Here is a 13,178-nt window from a genome sequence, read left to right as displayed (position 1 = left end):
CAAGTTTTGTATGTTAAAAAAACAAAATTAGACAAAAAAAATATTCGTTCGTTTTCTTCTGCTTTATCCATGCGGGTCGCGGGTGATGTTACGGCTTTTATACCACCTTTTTTCAAGGTGGAGCGGGGGTACTGGGGCAAAATCCAGTGACTCTATGGGCAAAAAAAATATGTTTTTTATATATATATGTTTCATGTATAATTTATAAAATACAAAAAAAATACTCGTAGGACTACAGCACAGTGTTTAATGTTGACTTTTTAATTAGATAGAATACGATTTATTACCACCTGACAGATCAATGCAAATACTGCCCTGAGATTAACGCCTCTTCCAGGACTCTGATAGGATGATACAAAATGACAGCCTTATGTGGGTGGAGGCCTTGATATCAAGTTTCTTTTCACTTCTCATAAATTAAGGTTCGCTTTTGTTTGTCAGACAAGTGACTCATGCACTGATGTTGGATCATTCATGATTTTGTATCTGGGTATGTAAACTACTTATGTGTTAAACAATATTTTATCAATTTAATTATCACAGCGTATATTTTTCTCTATTTTTCATAGTTCTGTTTTTATTAAACATTGACCAAAACAAACCAATGTGCCTTGGAAAACTAAAACAGCAGCAAGGGGAAATTTGTGCTTTGAACTTAAATGTGGACTTAAAATTGCATGTTAGCATGTAAAATAGAAAAAATGCAATGATAAGTAATACTGTGATGCTACTTCTACATGTATAATGCTTTTTTTTGGTTTAATAATTTGTGTCCTTAGGAAATAGACCTACACCTTTATTCCTTAGGAAATAACATCAAAGATGGGGTCAGATCAGAGCACCCTTCAAAAGAAGGGCTACATGCCTGAAAATGAAACAAAACATCATGCTGTTGCTACAAAAGGAGATGAGAAATTTTTCATCATGAAGATCAGTTTTAAGGTAAGACTTCTGCATGTCAAAATATTTAAAAAATATATGTCTCAAATTCTACTGAATAAACATATTATATTAATATTTTAAGCACTAGGGTTGGGGGATGTCTGCCGAACTGGCACATGACAATGACAAAGCACAAATGAGTAGCAATATGGGGCAATGTGGAAGGCTGAAAACATTATTTTGTACAAGAAATATTGATTTAGCAGATGAAGTAGTATCGAAATAAAGTTATTTTCATCCTCTTTTTGGGAGACAAATGTATGTATGAATGTAGTGTACTAGTAATGTACTAGGAGAAGAGAGGCCATGCTTAAACACAAAAAAACTAAAAAAATAAAATAAAACATGAATTTAAAAACCACACAACTTAAAGCTGCAGTCTGGAGCTTTAAGGGGAGGGGCACTGCCAAGTATGCGCTGCATGAGGGAAAGGGGCTGCCAGCAGCGTATGGACGAGTGATTGACACTTCTCAGACACTCTCCTTTTCTCTGATTGGTTGTCTGATTCTACCAGGAGCGTTGGATTATTGTAAATCAAATTAGGGCCACTGGGTGGAGCCACAGACAGTGGATTTTTACACAGCTGACCTGTATCTTAGTCTACTGTAATTTTAGCAAATATAACTAAAAAGTCGTTACGGACCACAGCTTTAAACAATAAATAAAATGTGCTCTGTTAACAAAACTTATCCTTACCAGGCATTGTAGTGCCTTTACAATTTTTACCTTATTTTATCTAAGTCCATATAAAGACTCTCTTGGGGTCTCCTCTCCCACTATATTTCACCCAAAATGTTCCCACAGCAGACACACTAGTTTGTTTGTGGGATTACAGTTTACATGCTATGGCGGTAGGGTTGGCTATGTGACACTTGCACAGGAGGAAACACACATGGAAAGTGGGGAAAAGAGTGGTAAAGTGATGATAACTTGAGTTGAGCTAGCCCATAATAGTTGTGTTCGGAGGTTGGTGAAGAAACTGAAAGAGTAAACTTACTTTGCAAGCACAAGTGGAGTGAAGGTTTGTTTGCTTAAGATTGTGGTTTGTTTAAAATGAATTGCTATTTTCAACAGAGATCCGAATATGTTGATCCAGCATTAACTAACGAGATAGAAATCCTCAAGGCAACAAGTCATTCTCATATTGTGAGCTTCAAGAACTCTTTCCAAGGTAAGTTTTATGTAATGAAAATTAGTACTGATGACACTTTTACACTCAGCGTCTATTAAAAAAAGGCTTTTTTTTCTTTTTTTTGCAACTGCAACTATAAATGATTAAATTCAAGAAAAACAACAGTTTGGACAACTCAAAGTGAATTCAGAGGAAAAAAAAACAGATTTGTCTATCTACTTCTGTTGTAAAGAGGGCAACACTTACTATGTGGTGATGGACTACTGTCAGGGAGGGAGCCTTGCTTCAAAGATCAGAGAGATTCCACATCCAAAAGAGTTTGAGGTACAGTTGTCTGAAGCAAAATTTGAAATTTTATCAGCGATATACTGGGGGGGGGGCTGGGCTGCTGCCACAGAGAAGGGCTGCCTTCTTTGTGGCTTCTCTCCTGTTATCCTAAAAGTACCATACTTTGTTTTCTAGGTACTTAGCTGGATTGTTGAGATCAGTATGGCTTTGAGAACCATGCATGAAAAAGGTTTGACTCACAAACATCTGACACCAGAGGTAATGCACATTTTACTTGAATAAAAGATTAAAAGTGTTTCCACATTATTTATCCATCATCTATTTTAAATCATCATAAATGTATCAATTAATCCAGTTTACCCGTTTTTCTAAAAAAAAGATTTTTGTTGTTAAAATAACAGTATTTCCATTTCTCTTTCTACAGAATGTACTGCTCACTGAATATGGAACAGTGCGCGTGGGTGAATCTGGAAAAATCTATGAAAGGTACTGTCCTTTTTTATGTATTATATACAGTGCTCCTGGGCTGATTAAAAAAACAAACAAAAAAAAACAAATGTAAATGTGATGTCAATTCTAATTATTTCGGTAGTATCTGAAGTTGTGTCTGCTTGCAAATATAGAGGCTTCTCAAAAACAGACTGGAAACATTGTTCGACTTGTGTTCTCATGTATACTTGACACATCTGGGCTATGCCATCTAATATGTGTTAACATGTTTGATGTGTAACCACTCATAAACAACTGTCTAATAATGCTACAATAGAAGACACACTGCCATTGGCCAATCCACCACACTAGGAACTTTCCCACACAGCTGAGTTGAGAGTCGTGGGTAAACTGTATAGCTCAAACATCTCTTGCGAATTAGCCTTGACCCTTTTTCCCATTGTGCATCCTGGTGCCATCCAAGCGACACACACGCACCCGGCCATCCATGTAATGTAAAAGAAAACGACCAGGCCACCTTCTTCCATTGCTGTGGTCCAGTTCTGATGCTCACATGCCCATTTTGGTTTTCGCTTTCGGTGATGGAAAGGGGTCAGCATAGGCACCTTGACTGATCTGTGACTTTGCACCCCCATACGAAACAAACTGCGATGCACTCTGTATTCTGACACCTTTCTATCATGTCCCTGTTGCCAGTTCACCAATGTTCCTTCCTTGGACCAGTTTTGATAGATACTGACCACTGCTGACCGGGAATGCCCCACAAGAGCTGCAGTTTTGGAGATGCCATCACAATTTGGCCCTTGTCAAACTTGCTCAAATCCGCTTGCCCATTTTTGCTGCTTCTAACACATCAACTTTGAGGACAAAATGTTCACTATCTGCCTAATATATCCCACCCACTAACAGGTGCCATGATGAAGAGATAATCAGTGTTATTCACCTCACCTGTCAGTGGTCATAATGTTATGCCTGATTGGTGTATATATATAACAATTTGTGTCTGTTTTCTTCAACACAGTTCAAAACAAACACAGCCAACAACTGGATCAGATCGATTGGAAAACATCCAATTTGTGGCACCAGAAGTCTTCACAGATGGGATGTATGATGCCAAAAGGTAAAAAGGTTTTTGCCAAATGGAGAAATTTACTTCATATTGACTTTGAGGCCCCCACACAACAACATTACTTGGTTAGGTTATTAGAGTAAATTAATTATGTGCACACAAACCAGAGGAATACCACGCTCATATACTTAATGTTTGAGCCAGATGAGCTTTGACAATGTGAAGCAGAAATATTAAAAAAGTTGTTTTGTCACATTTTGGCACAACAAGGGTTAGGGTTACAAAAAAGGAAGTGGAAAGTTGGTTTGCTCTCACCAATGACAATGCATTTACACACCAGCTTATATGTTACATACATCAAATAACTAAATAATCCTATAGATAGTCAAATCGGTTTTCTATTCTGTGTATTTAACGCAGAGAGAGTTGAAGGATTCATTGAAATAGAAGCTAATTCAACTATGGCTACAATTATAATCACTATAATAATACAAAATAATAATAAATATAATTATTTATTTTTGTTGTTATTATCACTTTTTTTCCTAGTGACATTTGGTCAATGGGATGCATACTCTATGAGCTCTGTACTCAACATTCAGCGGTAAGTTACCCAAAGGTTTGCATGGTTTTCAATCAGTAGAGAAAATGTAGTAAGTATGTAAGTACTTCTCTGAGATATGTGTGTCTTATGTTGTGTTAAAGACTTAATTCTGATGTTGAGCGTACAGCAAAGATTAACTTCATAAACGCCAAATGGGCTGGGCAACAGAAACAATATATGTTAAAAAAATAAATAAAATCCACAACATGAGAATGTGAAATATAGTAATAATAATAATAATAATAATATATTTAATTTGTAAAGCACTTTACATTTAGATAAATCTCAAAGTGCTACAGGAAAAGCACCAATACAAGAAAAACATTAGTAGAAGAAAAAAAAAAAAAAAAAAAAAAGAAAAAACAAAACACCTGAAAGTCAATAGCAACTTAGTGATCATAGGCTCTACTAAAAAGGAAAGTTTTAAGTCCTTTTTTAAAGCATTCAACAGTCTGTGGTGCCCTCAGGTATTCAGGGAGGCTGTTCCATAGACGAGGGGCAGCAGAACAGAATGCTCGGTCCCCTAAGGTGCGGAACTTAGTCCTGGGGGGCTGGAGACGGTGAGAGTTGGTCGAGCGGAGGGGTCGAGATGAGGTTTGTGGGGTTAGCAGTTCTTTAAGATAGGAGGGGGCGTTGCCATGGACGCACTGGTGGGTGAGGAGGGAGACCTTGTAATCAATCCTGGCGGAGATAGGAAGCCAATGAAGTGAATGGAGGATGGGTGTGATGTGTTCATACTTTCGCACTCTCATCAGGATCCTAGCAGCACTATTTTGCACATACTGAAGCCTTTGGATGCTCTTGCTGGGGGTTCCAATCAGTAGTGCATTGCAGTAATCCAGCCTGGAGGAGACAAAGGCATGGATGAGCTTTTCGGCATCAGGAAAGGAGAGTGAGGGTCGGAGTTTGGCAATATTTCTGAGGTGATGGAAGGAGTTTTTGCAGAGACGTTTGATGTGAGCCTCAAAGGTGAGGTGAGGGTCAAATATGACCCCAAGGTTAGTGACAGATGTGGAGAGGGGGGTGACCTGCCCGGAAAACGTGATGCTGGTTATGGAGGATGACTGGATCTGGTGAGGGGTGCCAACAAGTATGACTTCTGTTTTGGAGCTGTTTAACTGCAGGAAGTTGTGCTTCATCCACACCTTTATCTCCTCCAGACAGGTGGTTATAGTAGAAAATGGTGATGGTGAAAGCAAAGTTGCAGAGGGGCTTGAGTCCATTTTAATATACAGTTGAGTGTCATCTGCATAACAGTGAAATGAGACTCCAAAGCGACTGATGATCTGGCCAAGGGGGAGCATGTAGAGTGTGAAAAGGGTGGGGCCCATGACAGACCCTTGAGGGACCCCACAGGTGACAGTGTGTGTCCCTGATCTTGCACCTCCAATGGAGACGTACTCTGTCCTGTCGGTGAGATACGAGTGGAACCAGTCGAGAGCGGTGTCAGTGAGTCCGATGGTGTGATGTAGACGGTTTAGAAGTATACAGTGGTCTACAGTATCGAATGCTGCAGACAAGTCAAGGAGGATGAGGAGAGAGGGTGAGCCAGCATCAGCCGTCATCAGCAAGTCGTTTGTGACCCTCATCAGAGCTGTTTCAGTGCTGTGGGCGGAGCGGAAACCAGACTGAAACCTTTCGAAGAGGTTGTTTTGTTTCAGGTGATCCTGTTGGCGGGCAGAAACGGCTTTTTCTAGTACCTTGGAGAGAAATGGAAGGTTGGAAATGGGCCTGTAGTTGGCAAGGATTTCAGGGTCCAATGAGGGTTTTTTAAGGATTGGTCTGATCATGGCAGTTTTTAGGGCAGGTGGAACATGGCCAGCTTGGATGGAGTAGTTTATCACTGTGGTGATCAGAGGACTAATGTAAGAGATGTTTGTTTTCACCAGGGCTGTAGGAAAGGGGTCGAGGGCACAAGTAGAGGGTTTCATCTTCCTGATGATGTCCTCAACCTCTTGCTGTGAGACTTCTGGGAAGCAGTGGAGAGGCTGGGAGATTGCAGACTGTGGGTCAACAGTCAGGATAGGTAGAGTGGAGAGACAGCCAGATAGGATGGCACGGATGGAGTCAATTTTGGAGCTGAAAAAGGCCATGAAATTGTTGCAGTGTTCTTTTGTAGTTTCTATGTGCGGGGCTGTTTGTGGCTTGAGGAGATGATTAATGGTGGAGAATAGCTGCTTTGAGTTTCCAGTATTCTCTTTTATTATGTTGGAGTAAAATTTTGATTGTGCTTCTTTTAGGGATTTTGAGTAGGCCCTTTGATGTTCCCGATAGGCTTGTTTATGCACAGTGAGTTTCGTAGCTTTGTAACGTCGCTCCAAAGCGCGCCCAGCTGTCTTCATTTTCCGCAGTTCGTTAGTGAACCAGGGTGTTGAACGGGAGAAGCTGACTGTCCTGGTCCTAACAGGTGCATGGAGATCCAGGATGTTACTCAGGGTTTTATTATAGAAATCCACGGAATCACTGGCTGATGAGAGCTGAGCAGAAAGAAGGCACTGGAGGTCCACAGTCAAATTTTCTTGGTTGATGTTTTTTAGGTTCCTAAAGCGGAGTTGGTGATTTTTCTTAATATGGGGGGATGGAAATGGTAACTCCACGGAGATGACCTTGTGGTCAGACACGCCCAGGTCATACACCTGTAGATTGCTGATAGGGGCAGAGTCCGTGATGACCAGATCGAGAGTGTGCCCCCTGGTGTGAGTGGGTACATCAACATGTTGAGTGAGATCGAAACAGTCCAAAAATTGAAGAAATTCAGCGGTAAGATAGCAGTAGATAGTATACTCTGGAACAGTATTTAAGTCAGTACCACTTCAGTCAAAGAACACAAAGCCTAATCCAATATCAAATTTTAAAAAATTGGTGGCGCTATATGGACTGACGTAAAATCCCATAGGTGCGCAATCATGGTTACTTCTGTTTGCCTTTCAGACAAATTCTAAGCAAGATGCTAACCTCAAATATGGCAGAGCACGACTTTTAGAAAGTAACATAGAATTAAAGAAAAGCTAAATTATGGTAACCACATTATAAGTATAAAAAGTATTTTCTAAAATTAATTCTCCTTCAGTTCTCAGCAGAGACTCCAATCAAGCTCATTACCAAGATAATTGGATTTCCTTACCCACCTCTCCCAGAGCACTTCTCACCAGAGATTTGTGAACTACTGAGTGATATATTAAACAAAGACCCTCACTCAAGACCAACAGCCAGCGAGATCCTGGAACGTCCTATCATGATAAGCTGTCTCTTGGAAAAGGTGTGAAACTTTTGTAAATACAGTTGTGAACTCACTCTCCCACAACACATGCTGTACACACATTGTGTATTTCTTTCCGTTGTCAACTTAACATTTAGGGTGGCACAATTATGCCATGTCCCATTAGTGGAGTGATAAACTGCATTTATCCAAGCACATCTAATATCGGTCTAAACCTGATATAAATAGTTATGGATTCTGTGTATTGCATTATATTATAGATATATCTGATAACCTTTTACAACATCTCGTCACTTTCAGGGCTCCATAGAATTGTGATCTCATCACTGAATGGGAAAGACTGTAATTGGATTATTTTATTCTAATTTTGACTGTAATTGTGTAGTTACTTCCTAATTCTAATTTCTGCCTCTCTTGATCAATTGGAGCGTTAAAGAGCAACTTAGCACCAGACTGAACAGTGTGTTGCACTAAAGAACATTTTGAAATCATCAAAAACACATTTTTAGTTGTTATAAGTTGCCCCTTTAATTGTATAACTGTCTGCATTTTGATAGAGCAAAAAAGCTGTGATGGACCTCAAGACGAAGTTGGATAATCTTAGGAACGTGGCAGATGGTTTGGAGCGTGTGCACCAGGGTACCACCATCGGCAGTCTGGCAGGAGGAGTGATCGGAGCAGCAGGAGGGATCACATCCATAGTGGGCCTTATACTGGCCCCCTTCACTTTGGGAGCTTCTCTTATTGTCACTGGGGTTGGAGTAGGAGTAAGTGTGGCTGGTGGGCTCACTGCTAGTGCTTCCAATATCACTAATATGGTCAATCAGTCTTCTGATCGCAAAGCTGTTCGAAGCATCATTAAAGAGTTTGAAGAGAGAATTAATGCAGTTGTCACCTGGCTCCAGGAGATTACGATCATTTTAGAGGCAATCCAGGGCAAATGTGACTCAGCTGACACACTTGACACTGAGGGTAACCAGTTAAATGACGACAACCTGTCCAGGCTTAGCTCCAGGGCAGGAAGGGGCCTAGGAGGCATTGCTGAGTTGGTTCGACTTGTTCAGGTGATGAACATCGGCAAAATTGCTGCACAAACTTCCAGAGCAGTGCGTGTGGCAGAGGTAGCAACGGGTGTGTTTTCTGGTTTATTTCTGGCAGTGGACATCTTCTTCATTGCCATGGATGCAAAAGAGCTACACCACATTAGACAGGCAAAGGCAGCAGAGGAAGGAGCCAAGGAAAGAGCAGAGGAAAAGGACACAAGTGAGTCTGTGTCTGAGACTGAAACCAATTACTTTGCATCCACCTCTGACCAAGATGCACTAGTGGCAAGCTCAATAATGCAAGAGGTTACACCTCAGCCACAGAACCAGGCTTCCCAAAAGGATACTCAGAGCAGATCTGAGATCATGAAATTTGTCCGATCAATCAGACAGGCAGCAGAGGAATTGCAAAGAGTCTTGGATGACCTCGAAAGGATCATCTCATCTATCCCTTCACTTCATTGTTAGAGAGAGCTAGAATAGTTACAGTGATGTTGCTTGGTACAAGTCCTGCATCCCTAACATGTTAAAATCCAAACTGACACGTTAGGGGACACTCCCGATTTTTTTTCCTTGGCTTATACTCTGCTCTGGTCTAATACATACATTTTGATGCATTTCTACTTTATCAGTGATGTGAAAACAGTCAGAGAAAGTAAAAGTGGTTTGTTTGCTCATGGGGAAGTTAAAAATTCCAGCAAAACACAGAGCATCTCTATTGCCTGGCTGCTGACAAATCTGTCAGATCTGGGCTAGCTATGGCCATTTTTGATTTGACTGCGTGTGAGCTCTGAGTTTCAGAGTCATTAGGGCCACTTGTGGATCATTGGTCAAACCGACCTATGAATGGTTGTTAAGCTGTCTGGGGAAAGAACTCAGTACAGCATTGGTTGGTTTGACCAATGACAAGTGGCCCTAACGACTCTGAAACTCAGAGCTCACACAAGTCCTCAACAACTCAGTAAGAACACACACACACAGAGTTAAAAAGCCTGCCAACTCCTCTCCAGTTAGTTAGAACTGAAGAAGCCTCTTGGATGAGGGGTAACACCTCAACAAGAAACTGAGACAAATCCTGTTGCCTACGATACAGCACTTAGATTTACAGTGACCTGGATGACTGAGAAGGGAAGTTCTTAGTTTCAAAGATTAGTTCAAAGGTGAAATGATCATTATTCATTGTATAATGATGAATACTGTATAATCATGATTTTGAGCTTTCTACTTGATTTGATTATTACTAATAACTCTGTTCATGATAGTTCTGCTTTAATACTTTTCAATTTGTATTGTTTGGTTACACAAAGTACTTCCGTTTCATGATGTTTTACAATGCTAGCAACCTGAAGTATAAGAGATAGTAATAGAAGAAGCCTATGGTTGCCAGCATTCTGAACTTTGAGTTTATTCTTTTGCCTCTTTTATTTTGTAAGGGCTAACTGCATTACATTTACATTTAGGGCATTTAGCAGATGCTTTTGTCCAAACGGTGCAGTTCTGTTGATGGCCAGCACCATCGTCTTGAATAGGATGCGGGCCTCTACAGGAAGTCAGTGGAGGTCATGGAAGACCTTTATGCATTAACAATAACATGCATGTTTGTTAGTCATTTGACAATTATTTTTCTATAATCTTGACATGCTGCATGTTTCCTAAATCACTGCAAGCTGGTGATTACCATATAAATACAGTTATAATACATAGAAATATTGTAACCAACTGTATTGAAGAAAAATAAATCAACATTTTTACAAGGATTCTCTCTTCTCTTTATTTCAGTATTCTCTTTTTAGTAAGTGGTAGGTCCAACTCTCGCAAGACACCGATTTGCTTCACTGTTGATACACACTACAATTGTTGATCTGAGTAGACTCAGGCACAAATGTCCACAGACGAGGTAATGTTTTAAGGTTTTATTTCATACCAACTTCCTTACTCACTCTCTGACTCTATATTTGAGGTTATAGCCACAGGGGACCAAATGATAGTTACCTTGAGTCAAAATTGGGATTTCTCTGGGTTTGAACATTGTTGGAAATATTTGGGATAGTGCAAGTACACAGCTCAACAACATAACAAATGTCAAGACGTTGTTTGACATGCAGAACTGTTACATTTCATAACTTTAATGATGTGCAATTCATTGACTGATGTTTTAATATTTTATCAAAAATAATTTGACATGGATTGGTGTATTTTCAAAGGTCAAACAGACTGAACAAGGCTGGCTAAAAACAAGAAGGTGTGCCCTCCACAGCTTTCCGTTGACCTGGTCCCTTCAGTCACTCTAGACACAACTGCAGCAGACTTCTGGTTTGTCACTGGCACACGCTGTATGCAGTCACAAAATTGCCAAGTGAACCCTGAAAAATCTCCAGAAAAATACCACTCACTTGGGCAAACAACACATGGACAGGCGTAAAAACATAATTCCCATATGTGCGCACACAGTGGTAAGAGTTAAATATTTTTTTCAATTAATCAAGAAAATAAAGACAAATCTCTTCAGCACTAGAATGTTAACATGTTTTTATCCCCCAATTTGTTATTAAATTAATGAGAACAGTCAAATCACTATAGTTGAAATAAATTCACTCCTCGTACACACTTAAACCAGAGAACAAGAACCCAATTTCTCACCACTTGTGCATTTGAAAATGTTTAAATATGGACAGAAACCTAAATGATTTAATAACCATGTAAAGCATTTACATCAAAACCCCCATGCTTACAGTTTTCTTTCAATCGCTAACCCATACTTCTAAACTCTTAACACAGACTCACACCTACAAAACACAATTGGCCAAATGGAGAATTTTCTTATCAAAAACACTGTTAAATATATACTTACTCTTCATTTCAAAATAGAACATCTTTCTCTGCACACACTAACTTTACCAAAACACTGGAAATCTGACTCAAAATGAAATTCTGTCAAAGAATTACACTTGTTTTCACTTCACAAGGTACATGCAGTCAAAGTACACCAGGGGTCCGTTTCACAAAGCAGGTTTAGTGAAAACTCTGAGTCTGTTAACCCTGAAATGAGGGAAACTCCGTTTTACAAAGGGAGGCAACTCAAACCAGAGAAAGAGGGGTAACTCTAGCCTGTTTCACAGAGAGAGGCAACTTAAGCTCTCGGTCAGTTACCATGGTAACATACTCTATGAACCTAATGACCAGGTTTTTCTCAACAAACCTCGAGTTTCTCTGTCTCCGCCCTCTTTCAGCCACACACGGAATTTGATTTCCTCATTCAATCAGCAGGCGAGTTTTGGCGTAGTATAGTTCTGCCGTCTGTTTGAGAAAATCATTGCAAAAGTCAGTAGGCCTACATTAGAAGTTATATTAGATGGCGACTATTTTCACTACCATGGCATGTCCTTTTGATAATGATCCCGTGGATAAATGTGCAGCATTACTCCGCAGAGAATTAAATATTCGTCGGGAGATGATTATCAGTGTTATGATAAACAGAGGTTGAACCCAAACACACGACTCAAGGTGATATTTATTGTGACCCAGTGAAAATACCACAGTGCAGGATGAAATAATGGCGTGCTGGGGGGGTCCCGGAGTCCCGTGAGGAGTGCTGGGTGAAAACGTGGCGATCTCCCCGGTAATGGCGGAGCTGCGTCTCTACGCGGTCTGCGTCGTGCTGGTCGGAAGCTTCCCAAGATGGAGGTCGGGTGGCTGTGAACGGCAGTGGCAGGAGGAAACGAACAGGCGTGGTAGCAAGCAGGCAGATGAACTGACAAGCAGGCAGGTAGGCAGGATTAACTGAGACAGAGGAAACAAGTTAGTAACGCTACACAAGCGAAACACGAGATAACTAGAGGCCGGTATCAAACTAGGTACCGCTCAGGCTGAGTGTATGAACTGGCGACGAGTGGCTGGGAATCCGGAGGTTTTATGGAGAGGTTGATTAGTGAGATGAGACGCACCTGGCTCTACCTGCTTGAGAGAGAAGACCACGCCCATGCACAACACTGACTAGGAAGGGGGAGACATACACAGGGAACAGACAAAGGAGAAGAGGGGCTGCCATGATGTAGATCATGACAATCAGACCGCGCATAGATGTTCTTGCATTTCCAGACAATTATCTTTTTGAGCGGTACCGTTTCACGTCACAGTCCATCATTTACATACACAACCTAATCCGTCCTTACATTTCCAGCATTACCAACGAAGTCGTGCTCTCACATCCCAGCAGATATTGTGTGTTGCGCTGCGTTTTTTTTGCAAATTGGAGTTTTTTTATACAACGTCGGAGATGCAGAGCACTTGAGCAAGGCAACTGTATGCAGAGCGGTCAGAAAAGTGTGCCTCGCCCTGAAACGGCTACTACCCATCTTTATCATTTTCAGCTCCTCTGCCTCCGTTAGAGGTGGCGGTGCTGGGCCACCACCCGTTTTACGGGCATCTGC

General features: G+C 40.8%; 1 protein-coding gene across 2 annotated transcripts; it reads left to right on the top strand.

Moving 5' to 3' along the window:
* Positions 1–784: 784 nt before the first annotated feature.
* On the top strand, positions 785–9,617 carry LOC115568380 (serine/threonine-protein kinase Tao-like). 2 transcript variants are annotated; one of them, XM_030395613.1, is made up of 9 exons: positions 785–942; positions 2,017–2,113; positions 2,307–2,398; positions 2,537–2,620; positions 2,787–2,848; positions 3,834–3,932; positions 4,431–4,485; positions 7,556–7,744; positions 8,263–9,617. In XM_030395613.1, the coding sequence occupies exons 1-9, from the start codon at positions 823–825 to the stop codon at positions 9,214–9,216; spliced, it is 1,752 nt and encodes a 583-aa protein (XP_030251473.1). In that variant the 5' UTR covers positions 785–822; the 3' UTR covers positions 9,217–9,617. The 2 variants fall into 2 exon arrangements, with proteins under 2 accessions (XP_030251473.1, XP_030251474.1); XM_030395614.1 differs by lacking the exon at positions 7,556–7,744.
* The last annotated feature ends 3,561 nt before the right edge of the window (positions 9,618–13,178 follow it).

The sequence above is a fragment of the Sparus aurata genome, chromosome 18, assembly GCF_900880675.1.
Source record: "Sparus aurata chromosome 18, fSpaAur1.1, whole genome shotgun sequence".
NCBI classification, from domain to species: Eukaryota; Metazoa; Chordata; class Actinopteri; order Spariformes; family Sparidae; genus Sparus; species Sparus aurata.
Note: the sequence above shows the minus strand (reverse complement) of the source record. Positions and strands in the feature narration are given on the sequence as shown.